General features: G+C 46.2%; 1 protein-coding gene across 3 annotated transcripts in view; it reads left to right on the top strand.

Annotated features, from left to right (window-relative positions):
- The window catches only part of BFAR (bifunctional apoptosis regulator), a 330,143-nt gene that overhangs the window by 217,227 nt on the left and 98,758 nt on the right, over positions 1 to 14,158 (top strand). For 2 of the 3 annotated variants that reach the window (XM_078663089.1, XM_078663090.1), the window contains exon 7: positions 13,010 to 13,177. The exons of the other annotated variant lie outside the window; for it this stretch is intronic. In XM_078663089.1, the coding sequence (XP_078519215.1) occupies positions 13,010 to 13,177 (168 nt within the window). The remainder of the gene's footprint in view (positions 1 to 13,009; positions 13,178 to 14,158) is intronic. 3 annotated transcript variants of the gene reach the window in all.

Raw genomic sequence — 14,158 nt, 5'->3', positions numbered from 1 at the left:
AAAGTCTGCAGCCGAAACAGCATAATAGGGTCCGCCGCGGCGTGGGTCAGTGTGCAGGGGATAGGCCGGTATGAGTGGCCGGATAAACGATGGAATTATTAGCACCACTGCAGCTCCGTGGAAAGTAGTTTGTGGAGGTTTTCACACCCAGCGCAGATCACAGGACAACTTTCCCTGCAGTCGGAGGGACCCCCGGCAATCCAGGAAGAGAGTACAAAGTCAATGATAGGCCAGGATTCCACTATTACTCCAGCCAGGGTCCCCCTGCAGTCGGAGGCCGGAATGGAAGGCCCGAACCACAATACTCCCTGGCTCCACCCGGTCTCACGTGGATCTAGAGCGTCCCGCACCTGCGACAGCCAGGGCAGATAGATTGCACTTCCAGGGAACCAGTCGGCCGCCGCCGATCACAAGGGGGAAGGGTGCGAGGGCCAGCAAGGCAAAGCTACGATGGAAACTCACCGAGTTCTGATGGTCGCCTCTGCCGCCCCCTAGACCCCGACCGAATCCGCGGCAGCACACAGCAGGAGGGTCGCTTGGCGCTCCAAACGGTGTATCTCGCTCCCAACCGGCAGAATCAGAAACCATAGGGAAGGCGGAGTGCCGGCTCCGCGGGTGTCCTCACTCCCGGCCCCGCAGCCAGCCCGCAGACGGCCGTCACCGCCACTCGAGTCCCCGGTCTTTCCGGCCCAGCTAGGCCGAGCTTGAACACTCGGCGATAACTTTTGTTACCGGCGTCTGACACAGTTCCGGATAAAACCGATGCGTGCCTGGAGAGTTCTACTGTCGGGGGAATCCTTCGATGGACTTTTTTGATACGGATTAGTGATCGGATTTAAGATTTAGGGCCGGTACTGCTCCGGAGCGCCGGGTCTAGGCGGCCATTTTCCACGGCCGTTAGCCACGCCCCATGCCTTGTCTTTTTAAAGAAAAAAAGTTAAATCAAAACTGACTCCTTACTCCTGCTAAAGAACCTGTGAAATCTTGGACAACAACAGGACAACATACTTCTGCAGGTTTGGAGTAGTATTTGAAAAAGTTAGCACATTAATTGGCTACGGTTTTTTACCATGACCACCAAAGTATGATGATACCGGCCCCATTCAACTGCTACCCATTCTAGACTCTGAGCACATGTAGAATGTAGCTCCAGGTGTGACACTGAGTTTGGTTAAACTCTCACTCCCCCCTTTGACCTGTCTCTGGGATCTTGGCTGAAGCCTGCTTACTTTACCCTAGGGGAGATGGAGATCTTGCTTGAATGCCAATTAGCTAGATCGTGCAATATGGGAGGAGCCAATCTGCTCTTCTCATCAGGTGCAGGACAATATTGCAACAGGTAGAGGTTTCTGAGGAGCCTTCAAGCCTCCATAATCAAGCTGGGTAGGAGATCCAAGAGCTACTTTGTCTGCGTTTGGGAGCTGCAACATTGCCCGCCAGCTTTTTTTTTTTATTATTTATTTATTGAAGTAAGAAGTTCAATGCACTTCACATCGCTCACAGCAGGTAAAAATAAAAAAAAATAAAAATAAAAAAGTTAAACCATATATCGTGCTTACGCCTACATCCATAAATGGCCGGCTACCTGCACACAAAATCAAGACCATCAGCATCAGCAGTACACGGCCCTTCAGCCGGCATCCAGCGGACCGGCGGCGTGGTGCCTGATAGCACTTACATGTATATTAGTGCTGTATTCGCTTACTTATACATCAGTAATCTTACATTTTCAAAGCTTTTTTACTTTTTTATTCTTTTTTAACCTTAACCGTAACAAACCAAACAGTGTGTTCCCCAACTTTTGGTTCCCCTTCTGCTATAATCTCTCTGCGTCACAGCATCCTCCCTCCTCAGTGCCATCATTACAGAAATTGTTCGCTCCGAGTTGTCATTGTCGTACCTGCAGGTCACTCTATCTCCGTCTCCGATCCAGATCCACCAAGAGCCAATAGATACACCCGTAAGTACCCCCAATAATCTTTGGCTCTAGAGCTACTTGGCAGCTCTTCCTCATACGTGGCGAGCGTGTCTCGACAGTACACCATATCTTTTATCCAGCTCTTTACCTCAGGGGCCCTTCTGCTGTTCCAGTGCATAGACACCCTTCTCTTAGCTAATAGAAGCGCTACAGCACAAAATTTGCGTTTCAACGCTCTAAGTTGCGGGACGATGCCCAACAGACAGATTTTCGCATCACACAGCATAGAAGTCCCTAGCATTTCGTTTAGAACCTGTACGACTTGTTCCCAATATCCCGCCACTTTACGGCAGTGCCACGCTAGATGCATGAAGTCTGCATCTTCTTGATGACATCTACAACATTGTGAATCGTCCCGCAAACCATATTTATGTAATCTCAGTGGCGTGTAGTACACCTGGTGCAAATACTTGTAGTGTATGATTTTCAGGTTCCCGTTAGGAGTTAACATACCAGTGAGCACACAGGAGGAATCCCATTCTGCATCTGTGAGAGGTTCTGCCAGCCCAGCGCTCCATTTGTCCCTAGCCTTATGTGTAGTTGCCCCCACCGCCTCTTGTACATTCGCATACAGTTTAGACACTAGATGAGACGCCGTGGGTGTAGTCAGGAGTAGCTGAAGGGGTGCCAGAGTGGGAGGTTCCTCCGGATGTGTCGGGTAGTGTTCGCCGAGCGCTCTTTGTAGCCTATAGTAGTTGAAACTGAACAATGGGGACGGATTTGTGATGTATTGTAGCTTGTCCATTGTCAGGAAGACCCCACCATTGTAAAGGTCCCCAAGAGTGTCTATCCCCGCCCGCTTAAATAGATCCATGCCGACCTGCTCCTGCGTTACCGATATAGCCGGGTGATGTGCTAGAGGAGGTGTTGGTGCATAGAGCGGTAAGCTGTTTGTTGCCTTGCCTATCAGCCGCCATGCTTCGGTAGTTGTATTAACCGGATTAATGTCTCGGTCATGCAGTTTAGAGCGTTTATGCGTCAGTATATTGGCTAGTGGGATTGGGTCAGCGTCCCCTGCTTCTACGGCCACGTGTGTCAGGAAGGGCACCTCGTGGTACCAAAAATGTGCGTACTGCGCTTGCGCGCATAAGTAATATAAGTAGAAGTCCGGCACCTTGAATCCCCCCTTAGCATAAGGCAGTGTCATGGTATGTAGTTCCATCCTCGCTTGTTTTCCCGCCCACAACAAATTTAGGACCAGTGTTTTGATGTTACGGAACACGACTGCTGGCGGTTTTATGGGGATATTGTTAAATAAGTACAGAAACTTTGGCAGAAGCACCATTTTTACAATCGCCGCCCTGTCTGCCAATGATAGGGGAAGTCTGTTCCATCGCTTAATTTTGTCTTCTAGCGATGATATGGTCCGCCCGTAATTTGTCCTTATCACCACTTCCGGGTCTCTGTGGAACCATACACCTAAATATTTCGTGGGCTCCTCCTGCCATCCTAAGGGATAGTCTAGTTTGGTCGGGCAGGTGCTGTCTGTTAAGGATAGGACAAGGGATTTATCCCAGTTAATCTGTAACCCGGACTGTAGGCCAAACTTAATGTACTCTCTCAGGAGTGGATTAAGGTGCTGTGCAGGATTTTTAACATAGAGCACCATGTCATCTGCGTATAGTGAGATGTGTATGGGTCTGGAGGGCATTTGAATCGCCGAATAGTGGTGATGCTGCCGTATTTTGCATGCTAGCGGCTCTAGCACCAACGCGAAGAGCATCGGTGAGAGCGGGCACCCTTGTCGAGTACCTCTGCATATTTGAATGGGTTCTGATACGTACCTGTTTACTCTGATACGTGCTGTTAAGTTGGAATACAACATCGTTATCCAACCCAGAAAGATCCATGGAAACCCCATACGCATCAGTACAGCATGAATAAAAGGCCAGCCAATTGTGTCAAATGCTTTAGCTGCGTCCAGTAATACAGCCACCGCCTTCGTTTCCGGTGCTAGATAATGAGCCAGTGCGAACAATGTACGAGTGTTATGTGTAGTCGCCCTTTCGGGGATAAACCCAGATTGGTCCGGCCTGATGAGCAATGGCATAAGGGGTTTTAACCTGTCCGCCAGCAGACTAGCTATGATTTTGGTATCCACATTTAATAAAGAAAGAGGGCGGTATGAGTCACATTTATCTGCCTCTTTACCTGGTTTTAATAGCGTGATGAGCAGTGCTTCCCTCATAGATGGTGGTAGCGTCTGTGCTTCATGCGCCGCCCCGTACAGCTGCACCAAGTATGGAGCCAGTAGGTCGGCGTATTTTTTATAGAACTCCGTGGCAAAGCCATCTGGCCCCGGCGCTTTATTATTAGGTAATCTCCTAATGGTGTCAGTTACTTCTTCCACTGTGACCGGGCGTTCTAAATATTTCCTGTGTCCCTCAGTTAGCCACGCCAGTTCTATATCTGCCATGTAGTGTAGTAATTCTTCCTGTGTTGGTGATGGGCGCGCCGTGTAGAGTGTCCCGTAGGTGTTCATAAATTCTGTCAATATCCCTTTGGTGTCCGTGATCACCTCCCCCGTGTTCGTGCAAATGGACGCTATGTTTTGTGGGGCCCTACCTGCGCAGATCTTTGCGGCCAGTTCCCTCCCAGGCCTACCTCCTTCCCCATACCTCCTTGCTGTCGCTCGCTTTGACACATATTTCAGTTCGTCCTTTGCGAACTCATCGTATTCCGTTAGTAGCGCTTTTATTTCCCCCAAAATAGCAGTGTCGCCCGTCTGGGTGTATGTTTGCTCCAGTGTTTGAATGGCCCTTTCCCGTGTGTGCAGTTGTTGCCTGATATCTTTGAGGATGCCTGAGGTAGTGCTGATACAAATTCCTCGGATTGTGGCTTTAAATGCCTCCCATAGCAAACCAGGGTCTTCAGTAGTTAGGCCGTTGAGATCGAAGTAATCTACTATGGCCGTACGAATGGTGTCAACATATATGGGGTCTTGCAGTGCAGCTGCGTTGAAACGCCAAGTAAACGGTGGTGGGTCGTAATATGGTATAGCAATGTCTAATAGTACTGGACCATGATCTGAGAGTGTGCGTGGTAGGTGTGTGATGTCCTTAACCCAAGAGAGTACCTCCCGTGTGCCCAGCCAGTAGTCTAGCCTAGACCAACTATTGTTCGCCGCATTAATATGTGTTGCTATTGTCAATTCTGGGTTACGTGTCCTCCATAAGTAGGTCCTCCATGGCGTCTCGCAGCATCAACCGCGCTTTGCCCTGTTGTTCCAGTGTATGCGTTGCTCTGTCCAGTGTGTCCCGTAGTGTAACATTGAAGTCCCCCCCCCATATTACGTTAGTTGTCTGCATGTCGACTATAGTGTGCCATACCTTCCTGAAAAAGTCCGGGTCATCCACATTAGGTCCGTATGTGTTTACTAGTAGTATCTTTTGTCGTCTTACCACACCGGCTATTATAACGCTTCTCCCGTCCGTGTCCCTATGTATGCTTGTGATCTCAAATCCTGTTCCCTTTCTGATCAATATGCTCACCCCTCTAGAGTATGACGAAAAGCTCGAGTTGGTAACAGACTCAGCCCACTTAGCGCCTAGTGTGGAAGTACTGTCTCGTACTAAGTGCGTTTCCTGTAAGAAAACAATGTTTACCTTTACCCTGTCAAAGTAAGCAAATAATCGCCTGATCTTTTTCGGGTCGCCTAGTCCCCTTACATTCCACGTTAGAAATTTCAGCGTGTTGTTACTTGCCATGAGTGGATACGCGGATATCAATGATGTGCACCTTGCATGAACATCGCTGCTTGTAGAGTGTGTACTGATGGATACTTTTTACAGTGACCAAAATCGATAGTGGTATGTGTTGCGTATAAACATCATTCGCTTCATAAGACACAACCAAGGAGTTCGCCATGCTTCTCAGACACAGAAATTGCTGTTGGAAATAATCAGAAGTTCCCACCCTCCCCCCGCCCACTTTAGCCCCCAAACTTTGCCAAAGCCATCCCTGAATAACCTCTAACTGTAATGCCAAACACTTAGTGGGGTGCACCCACTTGGGGGTGTCACCAGGTTCACACGTCACCATCCACATAGTGGACGTGGACGGTCGCAAGTTCACGCTGTAATGCAATATACGTGCTTGATTACCCCCAACCCCTCACTCCCTCCCACATAAGCAGGGTCGCTGAAATGGCGTGATGCCAGCCCACCAATTTCCCCACTATTATTCACACTAGTGCAGCCACTAGCCGGAGCCGTGGTATTGCCAATGTTTCTCCTGCCAGTCGACTTGTGTGGGCCCCACGCTCTCCCAGGGTGTCAGTCACTAGGTAGCGACTGCACATTCCCAACAGTTGGGTAATAAAGTACACCCAATGCCCTCTTCACCAATGATAATCAATCAATCAATCAATCAAGTCATTTATATAGCGCACTACTCACCCGTAGGGTCTCAAGGCGCTGGGTGGGAGGGGGGTGCCGCTACTGCTCGAACAGCCAGGTCTTGAGCTTCTTCCTGAAGGAGAGGTGGTCTTGGGTGAGGCGCAGGTCGGTCGGTAGTGAGTTCCAGGTCTTGGCGGCCAGGTAGGAGAAGGACCTTCCTCCTGTTGTCGTTCTTCGGATGCGGGGGACGGCGGCGAGGGCGTGGTTGGTCGATCTGAGGAGGCGCTTGGGAGTGTAGAAGTTGATCCGGTTGTTGAGGTAGCTGGGGCCTTGGTCGTGTAGGGCTTTGTGCGCGTGGGTGAGGAGGCGGAAGGTGCTCACAGTCACGTTGACTCTGCCGCGGCACATCCACGTTAGGTCCATGCTTACAGTGAGTTTGTAAGTGCCACGCCAGGTCGTTATCTGCTACATTCGTAGATGCCATGGTGTGCTAAAGCGTTGCAGTATCCGTCATCTGCGCTGCGTAAGTGGGCTTCATAATGTAGTTCAGCTCGCCCACAATCTAGGCCAGTTATTCCACATCGCTCGTGGCTTCATTCCGATCTTGCTGTTTTCGACGTTTCAATTGTTGCCGAACGTAATCCTGTGCCGCCTGTACCGTCGGTAGTATAACCGGTTTCCCGCCAGTGAAAATTTTGAGTTTCGCCGGATAGAGCATGGCATACTCTTGACCCAGTTCTCTCAGCTTCTTTTTGACTGGAGCGAATTCCTTCCGAGCTAGTTGCACCGCCATGGTGTGGTCTGGATAGAACTCCAGCGTGTTACCCTGATGAGTGACTTTGCCCATTTCTCTGGCCAGCCTCAGTATCGTGTCGCGGTCCCGGTAATTGAGTAAGCGGGCAATGACCATGCGTGGGGCGGCTCCAGATTTGGGCACAGGCGCAAGTGAACGATGTGCTCGTTCAACCAGGAACACTGAAGACAGTTTCTCAGACCCAAATACCTCTCTCACCAATGATTCTATGTACGTCTCCATCTTTCCCGTGTTTGTCGATTACGGCAAACCCGAAATCCGGACGTTGTTGCGCCTGGACCTGGCTTCCTGGTCCTCCACCTTGGCGCGCAGGTTTTCTACCGTCTTTTCTAGGCCACCGCAGGACCTGGACATGGCTTGGTGATCATCTTCTACCTGCGATATTCGTTGTTCGGCTTCTGTTATGCGCCCGTCGTGTTGTTCAATTTTCGCCGCCATGTTGTCCACTCTCTGCACCACGTTGTCCAGCTTACCGTTCATTTCCTGCAGGCTCTTCTGGATCGCCCGTAGTACCTATTCCATGCCCGTGCCGCCCGATTGTTCCTGGCCCCCTTCCACTTCGGGGTCTGTCGTGGCTATTTTATCCTGCTTCCGCGCTTCAAATTGGAGCTTGGTTTGTTGTCGGTCCGGTTTCCCCATGTCAATTTGCTGCTGTGGCGTAGTTTGTGCCGATGACGATCTAGGGCTGCTAGCTGTCGTCCCGCTGGCTGCGGAGGTGGCGCGGTGTGTTGTCGCTGCAGCCCCCCACCGAGCTTTTCGTGCAGTCATCAGCCGGCTATGAGAGTTGCAAATGTGATCTCTTGTCTACAGGTAGTGCTGTCCTCTCAGATCCCCGAGAGGTGCCGTTATGGCGGTATCAATATTCTGGGCAGCTTTCCCACAGCGCAGTTGTGTAGACGTGACGTTCGGGGCAGATTCTCAGGGCCCGTGCCTCAGACTAGCATGTTGCGCACCGTGCATAGCCCTCCCGAGCAGTATGGAGACTGGCCGGTGAAATCACGCATTGAGTTCAATATTGAAACTGCCACATGTCTCTCGCTGATGCTGAGGTCTGTGGCGCATTGACACAGAGCGGCACCCGGCACTTTAGCTGCTGTGCCTGAGAGCCCCTCCCCGCCCGCAACTCACCGCGCCTCTGTTAGTCGCCTGGGCAGTGCGGTGCTAATGCGCAAGCAGTGTCCTCCGTCAGTCTTCTGCGTTCCACCCGTGCCGCCATCTTGCCGTCGGTGGAACGCACCGCCGCTCACCTCGATCTCATGTCCAGCACCTCTCTCGATCTTCTCACAGCCCCTGATGTTGGACAGCCTCCTCAGGTCTTGCGACGTCAGGGGGGATCCTCGCCCGAATCCGCCTGGTTACCATGCAATCGCCGGGTCACCGGTCTCCGTGGGCGGCCATCTTGCGAAGTGGTCAGCTGGCATCTGCTAATTCGATCCGATTCGGTACATCACGCCCATATATAGCCTCTGCTACACGGGACAATGTCGGCTCTCGTTTCCGATTCCCAAAAAACTGTCCGTCACTACTGGAGCCGGGGATTGAAGGGGTTAAAGGCCGCTAAACATGCGACCGTCCGGCGGAGCTGACTCATCAGCCAGCCATTCCGCAGTGCGCCCTCTAGCGCCCCCCCTTGCCTGCCAGCTTTGAAATAGAAACCTGCATCTCCTGACCTACTTGTAATATCAGTGGGTCTGCATGAACCCTTTACCTGTCCCAGAATGTGCAGGGGAGGTTGTCCTGATTTTGAAACTGTTCAAACCATCTTTCTAGCTTGTAAGTTTCCAGAGATAGGGCATTTGAAATTGGAAGTCCATTTTTTAATGGGAACTGGTGAAGCCATTGGGGGTGAGAAGGTCTGTGTCGAATTTTGGTAGCTGAGGTCCAACAACTAAGTGGATCGCTCCGGTTGTCATGGCTCGCAAAGCTAATGGAGAGGCAAGGCTATGTATTGATTTGAGAGAGTGAAATAAAGAGGTTATTGTTGACCATTACCCACTTCCCAACCTCACGGAAATGTTGACATCCTTGGATGGAGCAAAGCACTTTTCAATGTTGGACCTTTCTTCGGCGCATTATCAGGTCAAACTTCATCCAGCTTCCTAAGACCTCACGATATTCGTAACACCTTTTAGAACCTTCAAGTTTCACAGGATGCCTTTTGGTCTCATTACTGCAGCCTCTGTGTTTCAGAGGTTGATGGAGAAGGTTCTGAAGGATGTTGCTGGGATTTCAGTGTATCAAAACGATATACTTGTCTATGGCATTGATTTGAAAGAGCATAATGAAAGGTTGGCTGTATTCTTGGGAAACGTTCTTGCTGTTTGTCTCGCACTGAAGGTTGAAAAGCGTAAATTCAATTTTGAAGAAATTGAGTATCTGGGTCATTTAATTTCTGGTTCAGGTATCAAACCTAAACCTTCCTTGGTAGAAGCTATTTCTAACTTAGACTATCCCAAGGATAAAGAAGAATTGGTAAAATTCCTTGGGATGGCAGAATTCTATATTAAGAATTCTATAATAAGTTTGTTCCAACTTCTCACAAAAAACTCAAGTCTTGCGTGGTCTGTTAAAAAAGGGTTTTGAGTTTGTATGGAGTCAGGCTTGCGATGAAGAGTTTGATAGGATCACACAATATTTGAATGATGCACCTTGTTTAGCAAGCTTTGATCCCTCTTTAGATTCTTATCTCATGACTGATGCAAATTCCAAAAGATTGGGTGCGGTTTATTGCAGGAGGTTGGGGGCTCTGAGAAGACAATTTTATTTATTTCCATGCCTTTGAGAGGGGCTGAGTGTAATTACTCAGTGGTGGAGAAGGAAGCCCTTGGTGTTTACTGGGCCATTCGGAAATTAAGAAAATTCTTGTGGGGAAAACCCTTTGAAGTGATCTCTGATCATAAACCTCTAAAAGGTGTTTTTTGTAAGAAAGGTTTTGATTTTGTTTCCCATAGGATAAGAAAGTGGGTTGTTGCCTTGCAAGAGTTTTAATTCAATGTTTCGTACTTACCAGGCTCCAAAAATATTTTGTCTGATTGTCTTTCCAGGCTGTGGTACAAATTAAAATGCTGATTTGTCTGAGGTGTGGAATGAATGCCTTAAGATAATACCTTAAAACTTGTTATGTTGAAAGTGCAAGATGGTTGGGGTATAAAGCAAATTTGTGAAGAGAATCTCAAAGGGTTTTGGAATAAGGATGAATTGACCATAATGAATGGACTTTTGAAGTGTGGGAGTAAGTTGGGAGTTCCTGACAGTTTGAGAGATAAGCTGGTGGCCAATGCTCATGCAAGCTATATGGGGATTCCAAAGACCAAGCAAAGGATCAGGGAGGCCTACTGGTAGCCGGCCATGAATACGTACATAGAATAGTTTGCAGTTGTTCTCAATGTGCGGGCTGTGACAAGGTGCTGAAGTGTAGGATTCAGCCGATGATAATCAGGGAGCAATCCAGTGGTCCGTGGGTGGATGCAGCCATTGATATTCTAGGGCCGGTTAAGTTGAAGTCTCAAGACCGTTATGTTTTTGAGTGTGTGGACTTGTTTTTAAGGTGGCTAGAGGTGAAAAATGTTAATTTTGTTGCATCTGAGTTTGTGATGGTATTTTTGAAGGATCCTTTTGAAAGAGGAGGCTTTCCCATGTCTTTGTTATCTGATAATGGGGTCCAATTTACTTTTCATGCTCTTGAGAACTTTTTGAAGGAAAGAGGCATCAAGCATAAAAAGCCTGCTTTGTACCATCCTGAATGCAATAGTGTTGTGGAGAGATTTGTCAAGGTGCTAAAGGAAGCCATGCAATTAGCTGTAGAGCCTGTTGATGATTGGGAAGCTGCGATCAAAAAGAAAGTCTGTGAGTCCAGATTTACGCTTCATTCATCCACTGGTGTGGCTCCTTTTAGGTTTTTTAAAGGAAGAGCGGCCATCACAGACAAGATTCCGTTGTGGGTGGCCTCTAGAAGGAAAATTGCTTACAGTAGTGTTGAAAGTACAGGAGCATGGAAAGAAAAGAGAGTTGAAGAGTATGGCAAGGAGGAAGGAGTTGTTTAATGTGAGAAAGGCAGTCAAGAAGACATTTGTTGGTGTTGCTGACTGGGTCAGAGTAAAGTTACCAAAGAAGGGTGTGGGTAATTCCAAGTTTGGTAAGCCCTTAAAGATCAATACATTGTTTAACAATGCGGTCAAAACTAGTGACTATAAAATATGAAATCTTAGTAGAATTGCCAGATGTTCTCCACAAGAAACTGATAGTGCAGATGTTACTGCGACTTTTTCTTCATCTCAAGCAGTGAGGAGGAGATCTAACCATATGATGACCACTCCTCGTCGTTTGCAAGATTGTGTTCGCTAATGTATTTACTACAATTGTTTTATGTTATAAAGGGGAAGGTGAGGTGGTGTTTTGTAGTATGAAGTAAGCAACCTGTCTTGGTTGCAGTTTCTAGACTATGATGTAACTTAGAAGGCTATGATGTAATTTAAAATGTCCTCCCAAGTGAAAGAATGTTGTTCAATCTTTGGCAGTTGATCTGACTGTCTGGTGGCTGAGGTCTCTTGTGTGTGGATGTACAATAAAGTTACAGCCATCCTAGCTACTTAAAGTCTCCTGTCTGCTATTTCATGGTGAGAGCATCACCTCAGTCTGCCTTATCTTCGAGGGCCCATGCCAACAGGAAATTGCAACTGGTAGCTTTTATCATGTGAGCCTCTAAAATGTAGGTAGGCCATTGCGGGTGCTGACCCACTTCTATTTGTCCACATTGAACACTAAACAATCATTTGGGCTCTTAATTGTTTTTGGACCCAAGTAAAATTGTCCTAATCCACTTGTTGAGCGGATCTCTGACCACCCTTGCATGGAATACCAGAACGTTTGAGAACCCCTGAATTGCATGTATGATTTCATTGTGGAGTTTCTTTGTTTTGTAGACGTATGTTTGAACTTAGGTATTTATTTTCTTCATTATTTATTGATTGATTTATTTATTTATGTGTTTATTTTATTTTTTTATGGGAAACTTGGGATCTGAACATTCCACCTTGGGTTTTGCAGCACGGTACCTCGCTTTGGGATAGAACAATAATTGATTCCAAAAAGTCCTGCATAAGTATCCATAACACAAATCATGATCCCTCACAGCAGAAGCCTTTCTGAGAGATCCAGAGAACCAATGAGTTTTGAAATTTCGAAAGTTATGACTTATTTCCTGTCACCTACTGTATCTGACACACTAATTCCTGTGACCCCCTTGAGTAAGCCCTATTTGCCTTCTAAGCCTACAGTGACTTAGTTGTTCAGATGAAGTGAATTTATATTACTGACCCTAGGACAGTGGTTAACACATGAATTCATACCAATACTATATAGTAAAAACATGTCAGCCAGGACCTCACATAAAAGACCATACAATGATGACTTCAAATTTCACATTTCTAGTTAACAATCTTGAGATGTTCTGGATTTGTCAGTATGCTGGCTTTTATACCAACAAGAATGAATTTTTCAAATAACAAGAATTAAATTTTCAAATTAGAGATAATTGTTTATATAAACTTTTTTGTTAGTCATAATGGGATAATGACATCAATAAATTAGCCATTTCATATTTGTGCTGGTCTATCAACTAGTCACCTCGTTTTTACAAGTTCACTGTATTACTAGAAGGCTGTTTAGTATTTGCCACTATTGCACACATTTAGATGTCCGGCATGAAAATTGCAAAAGTTTGAGTGTTACTGTACATTTGACATCCATTTCAAATACATTGCCCCAGTTGATATGATTCCTATCTGAAGCTTCTGATATAGACTCTGGAAAAACGTGTTATTATCCTGGTTTTTTTTCAGCTAACTAAATATTTAGCGTAAATGTTGTGTTTTATTCAAGGCAGTGAATCCTGGAAAATCACTGTTCCTGCTGTATGCACTGAAGAGTTCCCCAAGGCTCAGCATGCTTTATCTATACCTATTTGATTACACAGAAACATTTCTGCCATTCATCCATACAACTTGTCCTACACAGGCAGAGGAAGAAGATCTCGTCAGCATATTTTTAGTAAGTAATAAAACATTGATTTTGACAATAAATGTGTATGCTTAATCTCCTGTTAGATAAAGTATTCTCAATTTAGGAAGCAAAGGAGACCTATATTACTATATCATTGTTTACCAGTTTGTTGACATCCGAAGAATAGTCTTTCATTTGGCACCATACTGTAGCTATGTATTGCAGTACTAGACACCCCGCAACCAGATGCGTCTGTTTTTTTCCCCTCGAGTGGTACATGTAAATTTGTTTAAGTAAATGATTAATACCTTCGTCATCAATATGCACAAAGAAATGTTTTTATAACAATACGATTCTCTCAAATGACTTCATAGTCTACAGATACAACTGACCATGTTAAAATGCATCGTAAATTCCCTGTTTGCTAACAATTGGAAAATTAAGGCTGCTTAAACTTTAAAAAAAATGTCACTTACAGTTTTGCAATATTCATAGATAAGATATTGCTTCCACTTTGATGAAGACCTGTCAATTAAGGCTAAGGAATTGTTCTATGGCTTCTCTTTCTAGTAGGCGAGGCCACATTAGTATCATTGTGAAACATGCCTAACGGCCCTTCTCCAGTAGGTTGTTGTCCCCTTCTTTATATGTTTAGAATTATTATTTTCTTTCAAGACGGCTTCTGTAACTTTTTGCAAAGATTTATTTCCTCTTTCCTTTGTTTTTATTGTGTTAAAATTACGTTCAAGACTTTTAGGGCTATTAAAAGACAATCTTGCTACTAAAAATGTTTGAGCACTGAAGTGACAAACCACAGAAAGCACAATTCCAGTGGGTCATCTCAGTTCATGTACTTAAGGTTTGAATCATAGGATTTTCTTTACTATTATTAGGTAGATGAACACGTGGCCATTTGCAGGATACACTTTGTAAATTATAAAAAAAAAATGAAAACACTTTTGGTAGAAAAACATGGCTATAATCAGAACACATTTTTTTCCTCCTAAATTATGTTATCTTGTTTGAATA

The sequence above is a fragment of the Lissotriton helveticus genome, chromosome 10 (genome assembly GCF_964261635.1).
Source record: "Lissotriton helveticus chromosome 10, aLisHel1.1, whole genome shotgun sequence".
NCBI lineage: Eukaryota > Metazoa > Chordata > Amphibia > Caudata > Salamandridae > Lissotriton > Lissotriton helveticus.
This window is presented reverse-complemented; position numbering and strand designations above follow the sequence as displayed.